The following is a 20,890-nucleotide window of genomic DNA, read 5'->3' as shown; positions in this document are numbered from 1 at the left end:
CACAGCTCTTCTCTTGGCACCCTGTCATACGCCTTCTCCAAGTCTACAAACACACAGTGCAACTCCCTCTGACCATCCCTATACTTCTCCATCAAAATTCTCAGAGCAAAAATTGCATCTGTTGTGCTCTTTCTGGGCATGAAGCCATACTGCTGCTCACAAATTTCCACTACCTTCCTTAACCTAGCTTCCACTACTCTTTCCCATAGCTTCATCGTATGGCTCATCAACTTTATCCCCCTATAGTTGCTGCAACTCTGCACGTCACCCTTATTCTTAAAGATCGGCACTAATACACTACTTCTCCATTCCTCAGGCAGCTTCTCACTCTCTAAAACCCTGTTAAACAAACTAGTTAAAAATTCCACTGCTGCCTCTCCTAGACACTTCCAGACCTCCACCGGGATGTCGTCAGGACCAACTGCCTTTCCACTTTTCATCCTCTTCAAAGCTTTCCTGACTTCATCCTTTCTAATCTTATCTACTTTCTGTTCCACAGAGGTCACCCCTTCTACTCTTTTTGTGTGTCATTAATCTGTCGAGTGTGTGGATTCAAGCAACCATTTAATGAAAAAACTCTTCTCAGCCATTTGAGGACACATTTAAAACAACACGAGATGGTGGATTGTCCATTTAAAAACTGTCACTACCGTACTAATGTGTATTCCTCTTTTAATGCCCACAAAAGTAGGAATCATCCAGATTGTGAAGTCTCAGATCTTAAGAATGAGATTGTTTTGATAGACGCTGACCACTCAATGCAGAGTCAGGTTGAATGTGATGAGGCTGGTCCCTCTCAGAAGTCTCCTGAGCTTGATGCTCCTGAGTATAATCCACCAGAGTCTGTTTGTAACTCTGATATGAATGAATTGCAAGATCAGTTGAGAAACAACTTGGCTTCATTGTTCTTGAAAATGCACAGTGTTCTTCATGTATCAGAAACAGCTATACAAGACATAGTTGAAAATTTAATACATATATTTTCAGTGTCCAAACCTCTTGTGAGAGAGACGATCATGAGAGTTCTGCAAGAGCATGGTCAGTCAATCAGTGATGATTCTCTCAATAAATTAGTGGAAGCTATGATGAAAGGTAATGTCTTTGTCAGTGCTACTATGGAAGGTGCAGAGCTGTCCACTGCTAAGAGGAGGAAAACATTTGTGAGGAGTAACTACCCTCTGGTAATGCCAGTGCAATATACTGTAGATTCCAGTGGACACACAGCAGTGCATGTTCCAATACTACATATGCTCCAAACAAGGTTTAAAAATACAGATCTTCTTGACAAGAAGATTCAAGAAGTTAAACCATCTCCACCTGGGATGTACATATCTCATGAAGATGGAACATATTTTAAAGAAAATCAGTTACTGTCAGCAGCTGGAGAACTGAAATTGGCAGTGATTTTGTATGTTGATGACATTGAACTTGCTAATCCTTTAGCAACAGCTAGAAAAATTCACAAGCTTTGTGCACTATATTGGTTGCTTGCCAATATACCCAGTCAGTATAGGTCCAGCCTACATGTCATACAGCTAGCTCTGCTATGCAAAGTATCTGACCTTCAGAAGTGTGGTTATGAACATGTTCTGTCACCTTTGTTGAAACACTTGCACACTCTTGAGCAAGACGGCATTTTCATTGAAACTCTTGGACTGTGTGTCAGGGGAACTGTTTTGTGTGTTGCAGCTGATAAAATGGCTGCCCACGGTCTTGCAGGCTTTGTGCAGTCTTTTCGAGGACAATATGTCTGCAGATTCTGTTGCTGTACTGCAAACCAGATACAATCCACTGAAGTTTCTGAAGGAGAGTTTAGCATGAGAACAAGAGCCTGTCATGATCTTCATGTGCAGAAAGCTGTGCAAGGAGAAAATGCAAGTCATCTTGGTGTTAAAGGTGAATGTGTTCTCAGGAACGCGCTGCAGCATTTCCATCCCATCACAGGTTTCCCACCTGATATACTTCATGACCTGTTTGAAGGTATTGTGCCAGTTGAGTTGGCGCTGTGCATCAGTGAGATGATTCGACTTAAGTATTTCACTCTTGAATTTCTGAACACAAAAATACGCGCCATCCCATATCAGCACTTCGACAGGCTTGATAAACCACAACAAATCCCAAAGAACTTTGCAGCCAAACTAAGTATTGGTGGGAATGGGCATGAAAATTCAACTTTACTGAGGTTATTACCACTCATGGTAGGAAGTAAAGTTCCTGAAGGAGATGAAGCTTGGGCCATACTGATGGATCTGAAAGAAATTGAGCAGCTGGCACTGTCTCCGTCTTTCACAGAGGAATCCATCCAGTACATGCAGACTAAAATAAGTGACCACAGACAGGGCCTTCAGGCAGTGTTTCCTGACTTTAAGCTCCGACCCAAACATCATTATATTGAGCACTACCCAGAACTAACAAAGTGTTTTGGGCCTCTGGTTCACCTATGGACCATGAGGTTTGAAGGAAAACATTGCTTTGTCAAAAGGGTCGTACATCACACACAAAATTTCAAGAATGTCTTGAAAACTCTCGCTACCAGACATCAGCACATGATGGCGTATCATCTCAGTGCTCCATTATTTTTCAGACCCCACACACAAGCATCAAGTGTCACTTCTGTCCAAGTTGCCACTTTGCCGGAAGTGGTTAAAGACTTCATAAAGACAAAGACTGATAGCCAAAACATATACACTACCTCAAAGGTCACCATAAATGGAACAGACTATGCAAATGGAATGTTTGTTTCTGCAGGCCAGGCAGGAGGACTTCCAAAATTCAGCAGGATTGAAAAGATACTACTTGTGAACAACTCTGCCTCCTTTCTTTGCAGGAAGTACGAGTGCTGGTACAGTCAGCACTTAAGGTCCTTTGAGCTGACATCATCAAGCAGCTTCTCTGTGCATCAGCTGTCAGAGCTAAATGACACAGTAAGTCTCACAGCTTACAGTATTGATGGGCATTTGATATTAACACAAAAAAGATCTATTTTGATCAGAGACTTACAGAATTAAAATGTCTCTTTAAGTGAGGACCTGAACAGTCTCTTGGATAATTGTGGGGAAAAAATGAACACAAATCACAAACACGAAACTCCCCACCTCAATACGCCTCGAAAGACTAATTATCTGATTTCGTTTATTGCAAACAGTATGCATTTGAGATAAATGATGTTTAATCAAAACCAATGTTTAATCAAACCCATATTTTTAATTCAGGACTGAAGATTTGCTGTAAATTAATGTAATTTATTCAGAACAAATCGTGGTTGTTACAAACGTTACTCATTTATCTACTGTCTCTCTTTTCTTTTCTTATAATAGAAAATGGCAGCTCAAAACTTCCTACTTCATGTCCATACCTCCACAGACATTGTCAGGAAGATGACTTTGTCTTCACGGCCACCATCTGTGGAGGAGCTAAAAACAATGAACAAAGAAAAGTTTAAGCTAGACTTTGACTTTAGTTTATCATACCAAGATCCAGATTTCGATGGGCGGCTATGTTCCCTTGTAGATATTGAGGAGCTTCCACAGAAGGTTGTGCTAAAAGTTATAAGGTCTGAGAGTGATGCCAGTTCAGTAGCATCAGATGACACCATCATATTGCTCCATGCCATTACTCCAGACAGGACTGAGAGATGGCCTGATGTTTTTCCAGTGCCCACTTTTTCTTATGAGGTAGAACTCATCCTTGGTGAGGGAAATGTTGGTTATGAGAGAACAGGGAAAACTCTCAAGTTACCTAGGGGACAAAAACATGATATCCTCGAAACCCTCGCAGCCAAAATGCACAGTTTTACAGCAGACCCCAATGATAAGGAGATTTCAATGGTAGCAGAAGCACTTGTCACTCAGCATCCATGTCTAACAGAGCCAGGATCTCGGACAGGGTGGTATGGTTGGAAAAACAGTCTGAAGTTTAAGATGGGGAACTACCGCACCAAGTTAAGTCGGGCTGGATTTCATGAGGTGGCGGTAAATACTGGTAAGAGGAGTAGAAACAACCCAGACAAACAAGCTCCCCACACTAACATTAAAAGACCAAAGTGGGCAGAAGTGAATTTCCTTCCAAATTTCCCAAGAGGTGAAAATGCTGTGAGCCTTGAACAATTGAGACTGCAAATTGTAGGTGAAGTTCAGATGAGTGAGAAAAATCTTCCCATGATCACAAAGTTAACGCAGATCACCTTTGACCTGCGGCGGAAAGAGGTCATCAATGATGACCTGCCTGTTGGTGACATTCTTGAACGCTGGCCTGCCCTTAAACTGGAGTCACAGGTGAAAATATTGTACACCTTAGTACACCTGTTTGACTAGATAAATGTAATTCTTTTGTGTCAATGGTAGCTTGGTCAGGTGTACTCAAATGTACATACAGGTTTAAAACTTGGCATATGAGTTGTGGTAGTGTAAAGATGTGCATTTATAAGTCTTAGGCCACCATTAGATTTGTTTTATTTTAGCAATTTATTTCTCAGTTTTTACGTTAGAACAACTAGAAACACATAAAATGGATATCTGCTATCTGCTTTCCTTCCACAAAGACCATTCCTGATCAAGGTTCCTGAGACTGTGGAAGCATCCACTTGGCAGATGCTGAGCCAGGTCCTTGCTTGACTTCTGCCAGTCTCTCAGAGAAGAAAGTCAGAGAAACATCTCATCAGATTTTGACAGTCTTTCACTCCTATTCGATCTCTCCATATTCGGTCACACTAAATATTTGTCACTTTAGCTACAGAAGCTGTTGGCTAAATTTACACTGAGAATCATAATAGCATAGCCAAAACAACAAATCTCATGGTGGCCCAAGACTTTTGCACAGTACTTTATAATATATATAGTATATAAATTCATGATTTTCACTTCTATGCTGTGTTGGACCAACATGCCCCCCGTCTTCAGAACTTATTCAGGAAGAAAGCTGCTCGCACAGGGAAAGTAGCTGAAGTTCTGGATCAGCTGTTCAGGATTTATGACCTCCAGGTAAGTTAGTTAAACTTACTGGTACATGAACACACTATTAGAGGGAATTGATTCATTTTTGGTATAACCCTCTTTCATAAAGACATGGAAGGGCTCTTCCTTGTAATTTACATTATATGGCTGTGCCGTTTACCAGCCATAATGAAGCAACAACATGTTCTCACACTCAAGGAACAAGTTGATGTTCATGTGAGACGTGCTGCTGTCCTTCGTGCTCTCCCTGCATATCTGCATGAGGACGACACAAGACTTCTGAAGCTGTGGGATGTAAGTCAACACGTTAATTCTTTAGAATTTATGCAACAGTTCATCATTCATCTATTTTTGGGTGTCAAATATTTAACATTATTTAATTTATTCTTATAAAGTTACAAATTTTACTATGGTAAAGGAAAATCTGAAGTCCTGGTGTCATCAGTGCTTGACTGTGGCACTGAGGAATACTTAATTAAACCTTCGACTTCTTATTCTTCTTAGATCTCACTGAGGTTGTAGCTGCAGCTATTGAATATATCAGTTAGAGAGGTAGTTACTGTCGTTAAATCAGATTAATCCAGCAGTCCAAAAATAAATGTTCAATCTTTTGTTTAAAGTGTGTTTAATGACTGTTGTCATTTTGAAGGTTGTTGAACTATAGAGTATAGCGTTATGCTAGTTTCTGAAATTCACTTTACCCAACTGAGTAGAAATGCAATGTGATTGGAAAACAACATTTTTTCCTTTATACATTGTATATTACACTGGAATTATATATTACACATTACAATGGAATTTTTTTGTTTATTTATTGAACGTGATTGATAGAATTCTACAGCTCTCTGGCTGCTCTCTGATACAGACAAGCGACAAATGAAATGTTTATATAATGAGAGGATCTGGGAGATCTGTTATGCTGTGGGCAGCAATTTGCTCAGGTGGGGTCACTAATTGGTTCGAGTATGAAAATAATGTAAATCATATGCTGCAGTCGTCGCAGTCACCAGATCTCAACCCAGTTGAACACCTACGGGACGTTTTGGACCAAACTGTTGGACAGTGCTCTCCAACCCTGAATGGTTGACCCTTACACCATTACTATAAGGCTCAAGCATTCAGGGTTTTTTAATTTGTCACTCATCTCTGCGTCACTGTTGTATTTTTTGCAGACAGCCTTTTGGAGATAGCATAGGCAATCTGGAGTAAGTAAGGCAGCTTTCCTCTGTTCTTATCTTCAGGTCACGCAGTCTGAAGAACCAGGCATAGATGACATACCAGCTGGACTCCTCTCAGTCAACACCAATTCAACAGATGCCACGTTCTTCTCCCCAGAGAGGACTGCAGTTGTGCTTGAGGGTAATGTAGTTATTGATTGCACCACCTTGGCTGACGCATTTATCATGCTTTTTGCACTCATTTATGTCCTGCATCTGAGTTTCCCAAAAGACCTGGCCAACACATTTGACTTTATCCAGAAAGTCTTGATGGGTCTAGATGATGGGAAGTCGAGGCCCAGGGTGTTGAGTCTTAAAAATGAACTTTTTGCAGTGGAGTAATCTGACAGTACGTTGCTCCATTACTTGAAGATGGTGCACATGCACTACAGTCACTTTTGTAATACTTTAAAGCAATGGAAGTTGCACTTTTTGTATTTTTTTGGTTTGTTTTATATTTTAAACATGTGTTATGTTATATTGTTCACATTTGAGTATGAATGTGTTCATGTTCAACTTGAAGAATTATTGTTGTGAAGGAGGACAACAACAATTGGCCATTACTTTGATCTCTGTAGGTTAATTAGGTCCGTGTGTTTTATCAATTAGCAGAATTGTTGATGGTAATATACCTGTTTGATTATTTACATACGTATGTTTACCTTTAGCATCACATTTGAAAGTGCTTTGAATTTGTAAGGTATTCACTTTGCTTAAGTAATGAAGGACAGTCTTCACCATCATTATTTCACCCATAAACGGTCTGTTAAGTGATTTTCCACTAAAACGACATGCATGAATCATGCATTGATAAAATTACATACACCACACATTTGTACACAAATCGAAGTGATGCTCAAAAATCTTTACTTAGGCATTTGTACTATGTTTAAAACACTGTCATTGGAATTTCTGATGTTACTGTTTTGATGTAACTTTTGATGGATCTGATAGAAGTGATTGGATTTGGGGGATAGAACGTACTGTAAACTGCATCATAAAACAAAATCGCGATAAATAACAACATCAGAATCACAGTGTACTGTGCTCAAGTATTTTATTCATGTTGTCAACTTCTAGAAGTGAGATTTTAAAACATTTAAGGCAGTTTTTCTTACTGTTTCACTGTTTGTGAAGAATGTTATTTCCATTAGTCAGACATTTTTGAGTGAGTTTGTGTTTGAGCAATGATTTATGTTTACTTAATAAAAAAGTAACTTGCATTTAAATTGCCTTCTGTCATTTAATCTTTTGTTAAAATGTGCGGATTAACAGATTGAGTTAAAGCTACTTAAAACAATTTATGTAATCAGTTTCAAAAAAAAAAATTAAGTACTCTGTTATACAATTTTGAGCTGCAATTAAGCAAAGTTTTAAGTTACAGCAGAGTGTATACAGCTTCATCTAACTTCAAAACTACAAGTAAACTTGACATTAAAAAAATTTCTACTGAGCAACTAATTACTTTTTGTTACATGGAATTAATATGTACAAGTTAACAATACTTGATTTTGATTTGTATTCTGGAAACAAAACACCAAGTAAAAATTACTTAATAAAAACTGTCTCTATAACTTGCAAAGTCAAGTTAGTGTCAATTAAAAATAATTTGTTAATAAAAGTTACTTAATAAAAAGTGTTTCTTTGACTTACAAAACTCAGTTATTCTCACTTAAAGTTTTTTATGTAATCAGTTTGGACTAATTTATTTGAGTTATATTAACTTATCGGGTTTTACAGTGTGGTGGACGAGCGTTTTGTATCTCTGCCCCCACACTCTGGAATTCTCTTCCCAAAAACATACGTGATCTTTCTTCATTACAGGATTTCAACCTTAAAACACATCTTTTTCTTTCTTGTTTTTCTGATAACTGACTGTATGAGCCGATTCATGCCGTGGATTTTTTGTTTATTTCCTTTTGATCTTTGTCTGCTGTCATGTTTATCTATTTTCATATTGTAACGTGACCTTGAGTTTGCACAAAGACGCTATATAAAATAAACTTATTATTATTATTATTATTATTATTATTATTATAAAAACTCCAAAATAAATATTTACCAGTAAAGTGACAAATGTTCATTAACCAGTAACCTCCAAACAAGCAACAAAAATAAAAATACAGCATGTGGATTAAATTCAGTTAAAATGTTGTGATGATCAACAAATTTCTTAAGTGAGCACTTTATTAGGAACACTACACTAACACTGGGTAGGGCTCTCAATCTCTCTATACAGCCTCAGTTCTTCATGGCATGGATTCCACAAGATTTTGGAGATGTTCCTTTGAGATTCTGCTCCATGTTCAGATGATCGTATCATGCGGTTCCTGCAGATTTTTCTTTTCTTCAGGGAAGGTTACTGAAGAAGAACACTGAACTCATCATCATGTTCCTGAAACCAGTTTGAGACGACGTTTGCTCTGTGACATGGTGCATCATCACGCTGGAATGATAAGCCATTAGAAGATGGTAAATGGTGGCCATGAAGGGATGCACATGTTCAGCAACAATATTCAGATAAGCTGCTGTGGCTTTCGAGCCGTGATTGATTGGTATTAACGAGCCCAAAGCGTGCCAAGAAAACATTCCCCACACCATCACACCACCTCCACCACCCTGGACTGCTGAAGGCAGGTTGGGTCCATGGATTCATGCTGCTGGTGCTGAATTCTGACCCTAACATCTGTGTTCCTCAGCAGAAATCCAGATTCATCACACCAGGCTACGTTTCTCCATCTTCACCGCTCCAGTGTTGGTGAGCCTGTGCCCATGAGAGCCTCAGCTTTCTGTTCCTGGCTGACAGAAGTGGAACCTGATGTGATCTTCTGCTGTTGTAGCTCATCCTCCTCAAGCTTCGATGTGTTGTGCATGCTGAGATGCTTTTCTGCTCACCACAGGTGTACAGAGTGGTTATGTGAGTTACTGTAGCCTTTCTGACCAGTCTGGCCATTCTCCTCTGATCTCTCTCATCGACACGGCGTTTCTAAATACAGAACTGCTGCTCACTGGATGTTTTTTGTTTTTCGCACCGTTCTATGTAAAACTCTAGAGACTGTTGTGTGTGAAAATCCCAGAAGATCAGCAGATATAGAAATACTCAAACCAACAACCATGCCACGGTTAAAGTCACAGAGATCAGACTTTCTCCACGTTCTGATGTTTGATGTGAACATTAACTGAAGCTCTTGACCTGCATCTGCATGAGTTTATGATTGTGCTGCTGCCACGTGATTGACTGATTGGATAATTGCATAAATGAGCAGCTGTTCCTAATAAAGTGGTCAGTGTGTGTATGTTAATGAGGCTGTACATATAGGATTTCTAAACAACTATAAAGATCAGACACAATAACAGAAACCAAAATATTCTTTATTTTCAGTTTACAATTTAAATAAAAGGCAAATTAATGAGGTAAAAATAAAATAAATTAAATAAATAAATAAATAAATATTATAGACTCACAGTTTAATCTAAACTACACAGACTCTCATTTTAATATTATTTTATGATTTATTAATAATAATAATTTATTAATGATACTTACCCGCCCTGACTGGAGCTCTGAGAATAATCTGAGAGAAATGACAATTTAAAAAAAAATTAAATCAACATTTTCCTGCATAAATATCAGTTTTTATATGTAAGTAAAATTGAGAATAATGAAATAATATTAAAATGCTAATGATGCTAAGCTGCTGCTGTTAAATCAGGTCAGTGTGAGAGACAAAATGGCGGACACGAACACATTCTGCTCTATTTACACAATATCACCACAACGCTGAAATAAGATTTACGCGCTGATTATTTCATTTTGCTCCCATTTTGACCTTCACTTTAAAAAAACAAACAACAACAACAACAACAACAACAACAACATTTAGCATCCTTGCTCAGGGCTTCATTCAAACCAGCAACATTAATTAGCAAATCCTGGCTAGTTCTTACCACTTGACGCCATGACTGATGTTTTTACTGTAAAAGTCTGTAAAAGCGACGTTTTATTAAAGTGATTTGATGATTTTAAAGCTAATATAAAGTTTGTTGTTAACAGCGTCCCTGCAGCAATAAACCGTCTCGCGCTTCAGCAGCACTGAGCTGCACAGGACACAGTGGAGCTGCTACGTGATTGGCTGATGCTGCAACAAAGCAGTAAGGTGATTGGCTCCCGCGCCAAATGATTGACACTGGGCCCGCCTCCGATACGGCTCAGTTATAAAAAAGGAAAATGCAGCTTTAGCTAAAGCGGAATTAATTAACGCTTTACACAGAAGCATGAAATGATCACATGATGATGAAGATGATGATGATGATGCGCTTCATCTGCTGCAGATAGAGAGAGAAAAATAAACACATCCAAACAAGTCTTTAAGTTTATTCTGTTTAATTCACTGAAGAGGAGAAAAAAAATCATCATCATCATCATCATCATCTTTTAGAATTTAGAACGTAAAGCCGTAAGAGATGGGGGACTGTGACGTCACAAGAGGGGGCTGTGGCGTCACAGGAGGAGAAGAGACAAAAACCCTGATTTCAGGTGTTTAGTTCAGATTCTGTATTTTACAGACCACACGCCAGGTGAGCTCCTCTAACCCTTACTATTATTACTATTACTATTATTATTATTATTATTACTATTATTATTATTATTGTTGTTGTTGTTGTTGTTGTTGTTGTTGTTGATGATGATGATGATGATGATGGATGAATAATAATGGAGGTGATTAAAAAGCCAGACTTGTTGGTGTGAAAGGGGTGAAAGATGAGCTGAGATGAATCCAGGCCTGAGTTTAAACATGGCGTGTAACGAAGCCGCTCCTGAACACTGACTTTATTCTGATCCCTTTGCTGTAGGACTGAGGATTACACTTTACACTTTCACTGATGTGTGCGGCTCGCACATGCTTTAGTTCACTGCGTTAAAAAGAGTCACTGATGAATCGCTTCTGAACACAAATCCGCCCGCTGTTCAGCTTTTACTGCGCACTTCCTTATTCTGGCTTTTCCACTTTCTTACAGCTGAAGAGTTTTTACACAATCTGCTTTAATTAACGACCTGTTTGTGTTTTTATAGAGAAAGTGACCCGAGAGAAACTACTGGATTCATATCCAAGTGATTCAAAGGTGAGTCGAGTTCATGTGAATCAGTGAATCAGTTTGAACATGAACAGGATGTTGTCAGGGATTCATTTGGTTCTGGGGCTGAAACAGGAGGGGTGCTAATATTTATGCTCGCTGTTGTAGTTATTAAAGACTCTGCTAGGATTTAATTTGAACTTTGATGATCAAAATGCTAAAGTTAAAGCACTGAAACTGCTGTGAACTCCATGTGCTCTGTACAGTTGAGTGAGAAGAAGAGAAGGACTCAGAACTCCACATCTGACCAGAGACTGAAGTGTTTCAGGGACATTATGGACTTTGTTCTTCATCAGTGTGTTGGGTCTGTTCATTTTTACTGATTTCTGACTATCAGTAACATCTTATTCATTTCATTTACACTTGACTAAATGCTGTTTTACGTTAATAATTCCCGTTAATGTTCTCTCTTTCCTGTGTGTGTATAAAGATTACCGCCGGAGACGACTGATTTCGTTCAGATGCTCATCGTTCATATAAAAACTGTGCTGCTGCAGCTGATCCGGAGAATCCTGGCAGCAGGAGGAAGGGTGGAACGAACAAGGACGACGTCTTCTGAGAATGCTTCATCACCCGCAGAAGATCAGACCTCACAGCGAGATGATGTCAGCGGCGCAGGCACTAGCGAGATATGTAAAAACATCTTGACTCTTTATCAGTCTGACAATTTTGACAGAAGCGAAGGAGATAAAACTTTAGGAAAGTCGCTAAAGTCCGATCTCAGCAGGTCACACACTAATGAGATATCTGACAAGCTTGTGATTCTGTATCAGTCTGATGATTTCGACAGACCTGAAGGAGAGAAAACTTCAGGAACATCACTAAAGTCTCACCAGAAGGACCAAAGAATGTTCGCCTCTGGACAGAAGCAAGCAATTTCCGAGAAAAGGAAGTTGTTCTTGGAATCTGCCGCTGATGAACGGTTCCTTGATAAAGTCACTCAGGTTGAGAGCGAAATCCCAGAGAAGCGGTTACGTTCACACATTTCCACAGGTTTATCGAGTGGGAAAGATTCGTGTTCCAGCACAGAGTCGTCACCGACGGCGTCAGTAGATCTGGAACAAGTCACTGCTGAGATCGTGAACAGGGTGATCAGTGGAATTGCTAGCGAGATCGGAATAGCCGACATGGAAAACGGATCGGAAGCTCGGGTAGGAAAAGCTCAGATGAGTGATGCTGATGCTCACTCAGCTTCCTACTCAAAGAACTTCTCCGACGTTTTCGCGAAGCTCCGAAGTCTTATTGGAGTCAGAGATGAAAGGAGACAGTCGTGCTCGTGCCTGAGGAACGCAGCAGCAGCAGCAGTGACTGATGCTAAGAGCCTGGTGTCCATGAGTGAAGCTCCAAACCTGCAGGCTGTTATTGACAGCTTCACTGAGGAGCTGATTGCGAAGAACGCAGATTTATTTCTGCGTGACGAGCTGCTGGCCAAGTCCAGCTCTTCTAAAGCGTCTCGGCGCAGACGGTCTGCGTTCTTGCAGCCGCGTAAATCCGATCAGCGGATTGTTTCCGAGGTAAAAAAGACCTGTGAGGTGAGCAGTTCTGTCCCTCTGAGGTCTAATCAGCTTCTCAATAAAGCCACTCATGTGGTGAGTGAGATGCTGCTTAGAAGGTTGTCAACAGCAGACTCCTCGAGATGCTCGTTAGAAGACGTGCAGAGTGCCGTAAGTACCGCAGATTCTCTCGTCAGGGTTTTATACGACTGTGACGAGTCTGTGAAAGAGGAGACTAAGAGCTCTGACGCTCTCGATGCCTTGTCCTGCTTCTTTGACGTCAGAGAAGCAGAATCTGCCAAAAAACCAAGGAACGTGTTGAGAAAAGTGCGAAGTCTCCTTCAGGCATTTTTCTCCAAGGCATCTAAAGCTCTGAGCTTTCCCACACACGAGGAGAGGGTGGAGGAGAAGGTGGACCTGGACCTGTGCACCAACAGGGTCATTACTGAAGTCATTGATTTGTTAAGGAGTGAGTTGACAGCTCCACCTGAGGTGAAGAACGATGACGCCTATTTCCACACCAAATCCACCAGGCGTGTGAGTGACATCATCTTCCGAATAGTGGAATCCTGTCCTCTGCTGCCTTCACAATTCCCAAAGGAACGCCACACGGAAGCGCAGCTCAGGAAAGTGGCGTCCGCGTTAAATCTGCAGGTTGTTTCTACCGCTTCTGAGATTTCCCGAACTGTTAGCTCCACTGTGCAGCAGTTTATAGACGCAGACAGGAAGTCGAGGCCTTCAGTCCAGAGGAGTTCATTCGCTCCTCTGCACCTTTTCACTGTGGTGCGCAACCAGCTGAAGAATTTCTTCACTTCCTTCTCTAAACGTGTTGCTGACGATGAAAGGACAGACGCGTCAGCACAGTCAGAGAGGGATCAGGATCGTGTCACTCCCATCTACATCAGCGAGGATGGAAGTAGGAAAGATTTGTGTTCCAGCACAGAGTCGTCACTGACGGTATCAGTAGATCTTTTTCAAGTCACTGCTGAGATCGTGAACAGGGTGATCAGTGGAATTGCTAGTGAGATCGGAATAATGGAAAACGGATCGGAAGCTCAGATGAGTGATGCTGATGCTCGCTCAGCTTCCTACCCAAAGAACTCTGACGTTTTCGCGAAGCTCCGAAGTCTTATTGGAGTCAGAGATGAAAGCAGACAGTCATGCTCGTGCCTGAAGAACGCAGCAGCAGCAGCAGTGACTGATGCTAAGAGCCTCGTGTCCATCAGCGAAGCTCCAAACCTGCAGGCTGTTATTGACAGCTTCACTGAGGAGCTGATTGCGAAGAACGCAGATTTATTTCTGCGTGACGAGCTGCTGGCCAAGTCCAGCTCTTCTAAAGCCTCTCGGCGCAGACGGTCTGCATTCTTGCAGCCGCGTAAATCTGATCAGCGGATTGTTTCCGAGGTAAAAAAGACCTGTGAGGTGAGCAGTTCTGTCCCTCTGAGGTCTAAGGAGTTCCTCAATAAAGCCACTCAGGTGGTGAGTGAGATGCTGCTCAGAAGGTTGTCAACAGCAGACTCCTCGAGATGCTCGTTAGAAGACGCACAGAGTGCCATCAGTACCGCAGATTCGCTCGTCAGGGTTTTATACGAATGTGACGAGTCTGTGAAAGAGAAGACTAAGAGCTCTGACGCTCTCGATGCCTTGTCCTGCTTCTTTGACGTCAGAGAAGCAGAATCTGCCAAAAAACCAAGGAACGTGTTGAGAAAAGTGCGAAGTCTCCTTCAGGCATTTTTCTCCAAGGCATCTAAAGCTCTGAGCTTTCCCACACACGAGGAGAGGGTGGAGGAGAAGGTGGACCTGGACCTGTGCACCAACAGGGTCATTACTGAAGTCATTGATTTGTTAAGGAGTGAGTTGACAGCTCCACCTGCGGTGAAGAACGATGACGCCTATTTCCACACCAAATCCACCAGGCGTGTGAGTGACATCATCTTCCGAATAGTGGAATCCTGTCCTCTGCTGCCTTCACAATTCCCAAAGGAACGCCACACGGAAGCGCATCTCAGGAAAGTGGCGTCCGCTTTAAATCTGCAGGTCGTTTCTACAGCTTCTGAGATTTCCCGAACTGTTAGCTCCACTGTGCAGCAGTTTATAGACGCAGACAGGAAGTCGAGGCCTTCAGTCCAGAGGAGTTCATTCGCTCCTCTGCACCTTTTCACTGTGGTGCGCAACCAGCTGAAGAATTTCTTCACTTCCTTCTCTAAACGTGTTGCTGACGATGAAAGGACAGACGCGTCAGCACAGTCAGAGAGGGATCAGGATCGTGTCACTCCCATCTACATCAGCGAGGATGGAAGTAGGAAAGATTTGTGTTCCAGCACAGAGTCGTCACCGACGGTATCAGTAGATCTTGTTCAAGTCACTGCTGAGATCGTGAACAGGGTGATCAGTGGAATTGCTAGTGAGATCGGACTAATGGAAAATGGATCGGAAGCTCAGATGAGTGATGCTGATGCTCGCTCAGCTTCCTACCCAAAGAACTCTGACGTTTTCGCGAAGCTCCGAAGTCTTATTGGAGTCAGAGATAAAAGGAGACAGTCGTGCTCGTCCCTGAAGAACGCAGCAGCAGCAGCAGTGACTGATGCTAAGAGCCTCGTGTCCATCAGCGAAGCTCCAAACCTGCAGGCTGTTATTGACAGCTTCACTGAGGAGCTTATTGCGAAGAACGCAGATTTATTTCTGCGTGACGAGCTGCTGGCCAAGTCCAGCTCTTCTAAAGCCTCTCGGCTCAGACGGTCTGCATTCTTGCAGCCGCGTAAATCCGATCAGCGGATTGTTTCCGAGGTAAAAAAGACCTGTGAGGTGAGCAGTTCTGTCCCTCTGAGGTCTAATCAGCTTCTCAATAAAGCCACTCAGGTGGTGAGTGAGATGCTGCTCAGAAGTTTGTCAACAGCAGACTCCTCGAGATGCTCATTAGAAGACGTGCAGAGTGCCGTCAGTACCGCAGATTCGCTCGTCAGGGTTTTATACGAATGTGACGAGTCTGTGAAAGAGAAGACTAAGAGCTCTGACGCTCTCGATGCCTTGTCCTGCTTCTTTGACGTCAGAGAAGCAGAATCTGCCAAAAAACCAAGGAACGTGTTGAGAAAAGTGCGAAGTCTCCTTCAGGCATTTTTCTCCAAGGCATCTAAAGCTCTGAGCTTTTCCACACACGAGGAGAGGGTGGAGGAGAAGGTGGACCTGGACCTGTGCACCAACAGGGTCATTACCGAAGTCATTGATTTGTTAAGGAGTGAGTTGACAGCTCCACCTGCGGTGAAGAACGATGACGCCTATTTCCACACCAAATCCACCAGGCGTGTGAGTGACATCATCTTCCGAATAGTGGAATCCTGTCCTCTGCTGCCCTCACAATTCCCAAAGGAACGCCACACGGAAGCGCAGCTCAGGAAAGTGGCGTCCGCGTTAAATCTGCAGGTCATTTCTACCGCTTCTGAGATTTCCCAAACTGTCAGCTCCACTGTGCAGCAGTTTATAGACACAGACAGGAAGTCAAGGCCTTCAGTCCAGAGGAGTTCATTCGCTCCTCTGCACCTTTTCACTGTGGTGCGCAACCAGCTGAAGAATTTCTTCACTTCCTTCTCTAAACGTGTTGCTGACGATGAAAGGACAGACGCGTCAGCACAGTCAGAGAGGGATCAGGATCGTGTCACTCCCATCTACATCAGCGAGGATGGCACGGTTCATGATCTAACCGAGCTGGAGGATCTTTCTCTGGAGGAGATGATACATCAACGATCACGTGCTATAACGGATGTAATAGCGAATCTCCTCCTGAGGAACGTGGATAGGGCAGGAGATGTTGGCCAGTGTTCATCAGATTCTGTTCCAGGGAGAGGGAACAACATGTTACGCTCCAACCAGTTTCCTTCTGAGTGCGTTTACACGTTTACAGAGGAGTCCATCAAGGCTGTAGTGCAGAATGCGCTAAACGCCGGGCCGAGCGCAGGAGACGAAGCTCAGGAAAGCAGCTTCGTGGCCAAATCGACCGGTTGTCCGTTTGCTACGGCGCTCGCACGTGAAATCGAGGAGGCAGCCGTGGAGGAGACTCGGGAACACCTGAACGCCACTGATCAGCAGAATCGACCCGGCCGGAACGGAAACGTTCCTGGAAGCGATGGTTGTTCCTCACTTCCAGCAGCTGAGGATCAGGAGAAGAAGAAGAGGCTCGGATTTCACTTCATTCTGAGGAGGAACGGGAGCATGATCAGACGTGGTGTTAAGGTATGCAGGACTTTTCCCCCTAAATGTTCTCCTGTGGTTTTGAGTTCAGGTTTTTGAGTTTTGTGTGGATTTTATTTGTAGTTATTGATAATTGAAGGGTTTATTTAACATCAGTCGCTCGATTTACAGCATTAATCACGTTCTTTAAGGTGATTAGTCGTCTCAGACGTCCATTTCTGCTTCCCGATTTATCTTTTTATCTTCACAAATCTCAGTGTCCCAAGAAGTCGAAGAAGAAGCGGAGCAGAGTTCCTCTGACGAGCGATGACCAGCCGACCCCTTCCACCTCCGCAAATCTTCACAACTGTAAGTCTTTAAAACGAAATCAACCTGCGATTTTTGACCACGTTTACGCCGCGTGTCTTTTTAGTGTATAACGCGTATTTGTATTTTTCATTACTACTCTGAATTCTGTACTTTAAATAAGAATAAATGATTCTAATGATCCTGTTTATTTACGTCGTGAGCTGATGATTTTTAAAGAGCGTGATGATCATATTTAAGAGTTTGAGTTTGTATCGGTTCCTGCACCGTGTGTCCTGATAATGAGCTGAAAGAGCAGTTTTTGTGGTTTTGCTGTAACTCTGCTTCTTCTCCTGTTTCCAGCTTCACACAGAGAATCGAAGGTCTCGGGGTCGGTCTTCAAGAACGCTCGCAGAAGGCTGGGCAGGATCTTCTCCAACATCTCCAAGTCCTTCACCGGCTGCTTCAACTCTGAAACCGCTCCGTAAACTCGTCAGCGTCGGCCTGAGCCCGGTGACCGTTAACCGAGAAACAAACGTAAATAACCTAAAACAAACATAAACAACCCTAAACAAACAAACATAAACAACCCTAAACAAACAAACAAACAAACAAACAAACAACATAAACCCACCCAAAAAAAACAAAAAAAACGTAAACCCACCCCCCCCCCCCGCAAAAAAAACATAAACCCACCCAAAAAAACCCAAAAAAAGGAAACGTACCCAAAAAAAGCCTGAAAAAATGTAAAAAAGGAAAAAAAAATTTAAACAACGTAGACCCACCCCAAAAAAAGTAAACTCAACTAAAAAAAACCCCAAAAAAAGTAAACCCACCCAAAACAAACAAAAAAAATTGTAAGCCTAACCAGAACAAACAAACAAAAAATAACCATAAACCCACCGAAAGCAAAAAAAAAAAAAAAAAAAACACTCAAAGGTAAAAACTCCAACAGAAAAACAACCATAAATAAATAAATAAATAAATAAATAAATATCCCTATAAATCCACCGATAACAAAAAACCAAAAACTTGTAAAAAAAAAAAAAAAAAAAAAAAAAAGTAAACCAAATAAAAAAAAAGTGAACCCACCTAAAAAAAATTTAAACCAACCCAAAAAAAAAGTAAAAAAAAAAAAGGAAACCAAATCCAAAAAAAAAAAACCGTAAACCCACCCAAAAAAAAAAAAAAAAGTAAACCAAATCAAAAAAAAAGTTAACACAACCAAAAAAAACCCCAAAAACTCTAAGGTAAAAACTCCAACAGAAAAACAACCAAAAATAAATAAATAAATAAATAAATATCCCTATAAACCCACCCAGAAAAAAAAACAAAAAATGTAAATCCACCCCACAAAAAAAACGTGAACCCACCCAAAAAAAACCCAAAAAAAGGAAACCTACCCAAAAAAAACCCCGAAAACATGTAAAAAAAAATTTTTTAAATGTAGACCCACCCAAAAAAAAAACAAAAAAATGTAAGCCTAACCAGAACAAACAAACAAAAAATAACCATAAACCCACCGAAAGCAAAAAAAAAAAAAAACACTCAATGACAAAAACTCCAACAGAAAAACAACCAATAAACAAATAAACAAATAAATAAATAAATGAATAAATAAATAAATAAATAAATACCCCTATAAATTCACCGATAATGAAAAAAACAAAAAATGTAAAAAAATAAATAAATAAACCAAATAATAAAAAAAAACGTGAACCTACCAAAAAAAAAATTTTAATCCCACCCAAAAAAAAGTAAAAAAAAAAAAAGTAAACCAAATCCAAAAAAAAAAAAACGTAAACACACCCAAAAAAAGAAAAAACAAATTAAAAGTAAAAAGTTAACACAACCAAAAAAAACCCCAAAAACTCTAAGGTAAACACTCCAACAGAAAAACAACCATAAATAAATAAATAAATAAATAAACAAATGAATAAATAAATATCCCTATAAACCCACCCAGAAAAAAAAATAAAAAATGTAAAAAAAAAAATAAAAAGTAAACCAAATAATAAAGTTAGAAAACAATGTAAATCCACCCAAAAAAAAACAGTAAACCCACACAAAACAAACAAAATATGTAAAAAAAATGTAAAACAAATTAAAAACAAATTAAAAATGTAAATGAAAAAAAAAAAACTAAAAAAAATGTAAACCCACCCCAAAAAAAAAAGTAAAAAAAAAAAGTAAACCAAATCCAAAAAAAAAACTTAAACCCACCCAAAAAAATTAAAACAAAAAAAAATAAACCAAATTAAAAAAAAACTCGACCAAAAGAAAAAAATTGAAAACCCCCCTAAAAACAAACAAATGTAACCCCACCCAAAAAAAAACCTCCAACAGAAAAACAAAAATAAATAAATAAATAAGTTAATTGGTTATTTAATTAATTAGTTAATTAAATAAAACAAAAAATAAATACATTTAAAAAAATTCCTAAGGGGAAAAAACAAAAAGAAAAACACAAAAATAAAAACGCAACTCTGATGGATTCAAAACAAACAAACAAATAAATAAACAAAATAAACAAACAAACAAACTCTGGTTTAAAATTTGTGTCTGTAAAAAAATTGATTTCAAACTCTTTTACACTTTCACACGTGTTTCTCTTCAGTTCCTAAAACCTGGTGTGTGTAAAAGGCTTTCATACTCTTTTAGCTTCATATAAACCACTCCCACTTTTACTTACTGCCTGCTCAACAAAAGCACACAATAAATTAAACTTCTTCTCAAGATGATTTGTGTCTGTGTGTGTTTTTTCTCTTTCTCTTTTTCTTCTGCACCACATTTTATTCACTTTCTTTCCCTTCAGCAATTCTCTCTTCTTCACAAGACTCATGTTCCTCTTCTAGATGGAGGGAAAGAAGGTTCTACACACTCTACAAATACTTTATATAATACTAAATAAATACTAAAACACTCACCTTGGCATTTAATACATAGATAGATAGATAGATAGATAGATAGATAGATAGATAGATAGATAGATATACAGTCATGTGAAAAAATTAGGACACCCCATGAAAGCCTGTGTTTTTTTTAACATAGTTAAACATATGGACATTTCATCTTCATTTTAACAATATTGGGAGATTCAGGTAACATCACTAAACAAATAAAACCAAACAAAAGTCTTTTTAAAATTATCTGTAAAATGTCTTTTTCAAAATATACAATTTCTTGGGAGGAAAAAGTAAGGACACGCCCACATTTATTTCTACTTCAAATGGATAAAATTACCTACAGGTGTATCACATCAGGTGCAAATTATTACAACATCCTTACAGAGCATTTTGAAGGAGCTTTGCCTTATTTACACCTCACACATTTAGTCTGGTTTGTTCTTAAGTGTTGAAGTGAGAGGTATCACCATGGGGAGATCCAAAGAGCTCTCTGAGGCCTTCAGAAAGAAGATTGTTCATGCTTATGAGTCTGCTAAGGGATAGAAAAAGATCTCAAAAGAATTTGTAATCAGCCGTTCCACTGTCCGCAAAATCATTTAAATGCTTAAACAAGTCTCCAAGAACCTTCGAATATCCTCACGGGACCTACAGCAAGCTCTTGCTACAGCTGATGTCAAAGTGCATGAATCTACAGTCAGAAAGAGACTGTACAACTT

The 20,890-nt window shown here is 40.1% G+C and overlaps 2 protein-coding genes and 1 long non-coding RNA gene across 3 annotated transcripts; 2 read left to right on the top strand and 1 right to left on the bottom strand.

Annotated features, from left to right (window-relative positions):
- The first annotated feature begins 449 nt into the window (after window positions 1-449).
- LOC128319931 (uncharacterized) lies at window positions 450-6,511 on the top strand. The gene is made up of 5 exons (XM_053239387.1): window positions 450-2,924; window positions 3,318-3,981; window positions 4,126-4,274; window positions 4,899-4,979; window positions 6,194-6,511. Exons 1-5 carry the CDS (start codon window positions 618-620, stop codon window positions 6,509-6,511), a joined length of 3,519 nt encoding a protein of 1,172 aa, XP_053095362.1. The 5' UTR covers window positions 450-617.
- Window positions 6,512-7,209: 698 nt separating this feature from the next.
- On the bottom strand, window positions 7,210-10,521 carry LOC128319926 (uncharacterized). Its single transcript, XR_008303389.1, has 2 exons — window positions 10,118-10,521; window positions 7,210-9,744 (listed from the first exon to the last, which is right to left on the bottom strand). It is a non-coding gene; the product is annotated as an uncharacterized LOC128319926 (long non-coding RNA).
- Window positions 10,522-10,633: 112 nt separating this feature from the next.
- LOC117598979 (uncharacterized) lies at window positions 10,634-17,869 on the top strand. Its single transcript, XM_053239386.1, has 6 exons — window positions 10,634-10,706; window positions 11,244-11,293; window positions 11,512-11,609; window positions 11,736-17,025; window positions 17,241-17,331; window positions 17,632-17,869. The coding sequence occupies exons 1-6, from the start codon at window positions 10,634-10,636 to the stop codon at window positions 17,754-17,756; spliced, it is 5,727 nt and encodes a 1,908-aa protein (XP_053095361.1). The 3' UTR covers window positions 17,757-17,869.
- Window positions 17,870-20,890: the final 3,021 nt, after the last annotated feature.

This window comes from Pangasianodon hypophthalmus, chromosome 13, assembly GCF_027358585.1.
Source record: "Pangasianodon hypophthalmus isolate fPanHyp1 chromosome 13, fPanHyp1.pri, whole genome shotgun sequence".
Taxonomy (NCBI): domain Eukaryota; kingdom Metazoa; phylum Chordata; class Actinopteri; order Siluriformes; family Pangasiidae; genus Pangasianodon; species Pangasianodon hypophthalmus.
This window is presented reverse-complemented; position numbering and strand designations above follow the sequence as displayed.

Coding starts and splice junctions, on each gene's coding strand:
- LOC117598979 (XM_053239386.1), top strand. CDS start 10,634: ATGGGGGACTGTGACGTCACAAGAGGGGGCTGTGGCGTCACAGGAGGA. Junction 11,610..11,735: donor GTTCTTCATCAGTGTGTTGG/GTCTGTTCATTT, acceptor GTGTGTATAAAG/ATTACCGCCGGAGACGACTG. Junction 17,332..17,631: donor CTCCGCAAATCTTCACAACT/GTAAGTCTTTAA, acceptor TCCTGTTTCCAG/CTTCACACAGAGAATCGAAG.
- LOC128319931 (XM_053239387.1), top strand. CDS start 618: ATGGTGGATTGTCCATTTAAAAACTGTCACTACCGTACTAATGTGTAT. Junction 2,925..3,317: donor TGTCAGAGCTAAATGACACA/GTAAGTCTCACA, acceptor TTCTTATAATAG/AAAATGGCAGCTCAAAACTT. Junction 4,275..4,898: donor CCCTTAAACTGGAGTCACAG/GTGAAAATATTG, acceptor CCCCGTCTTCAG/AACTTATTCAGGAAGAAAGC.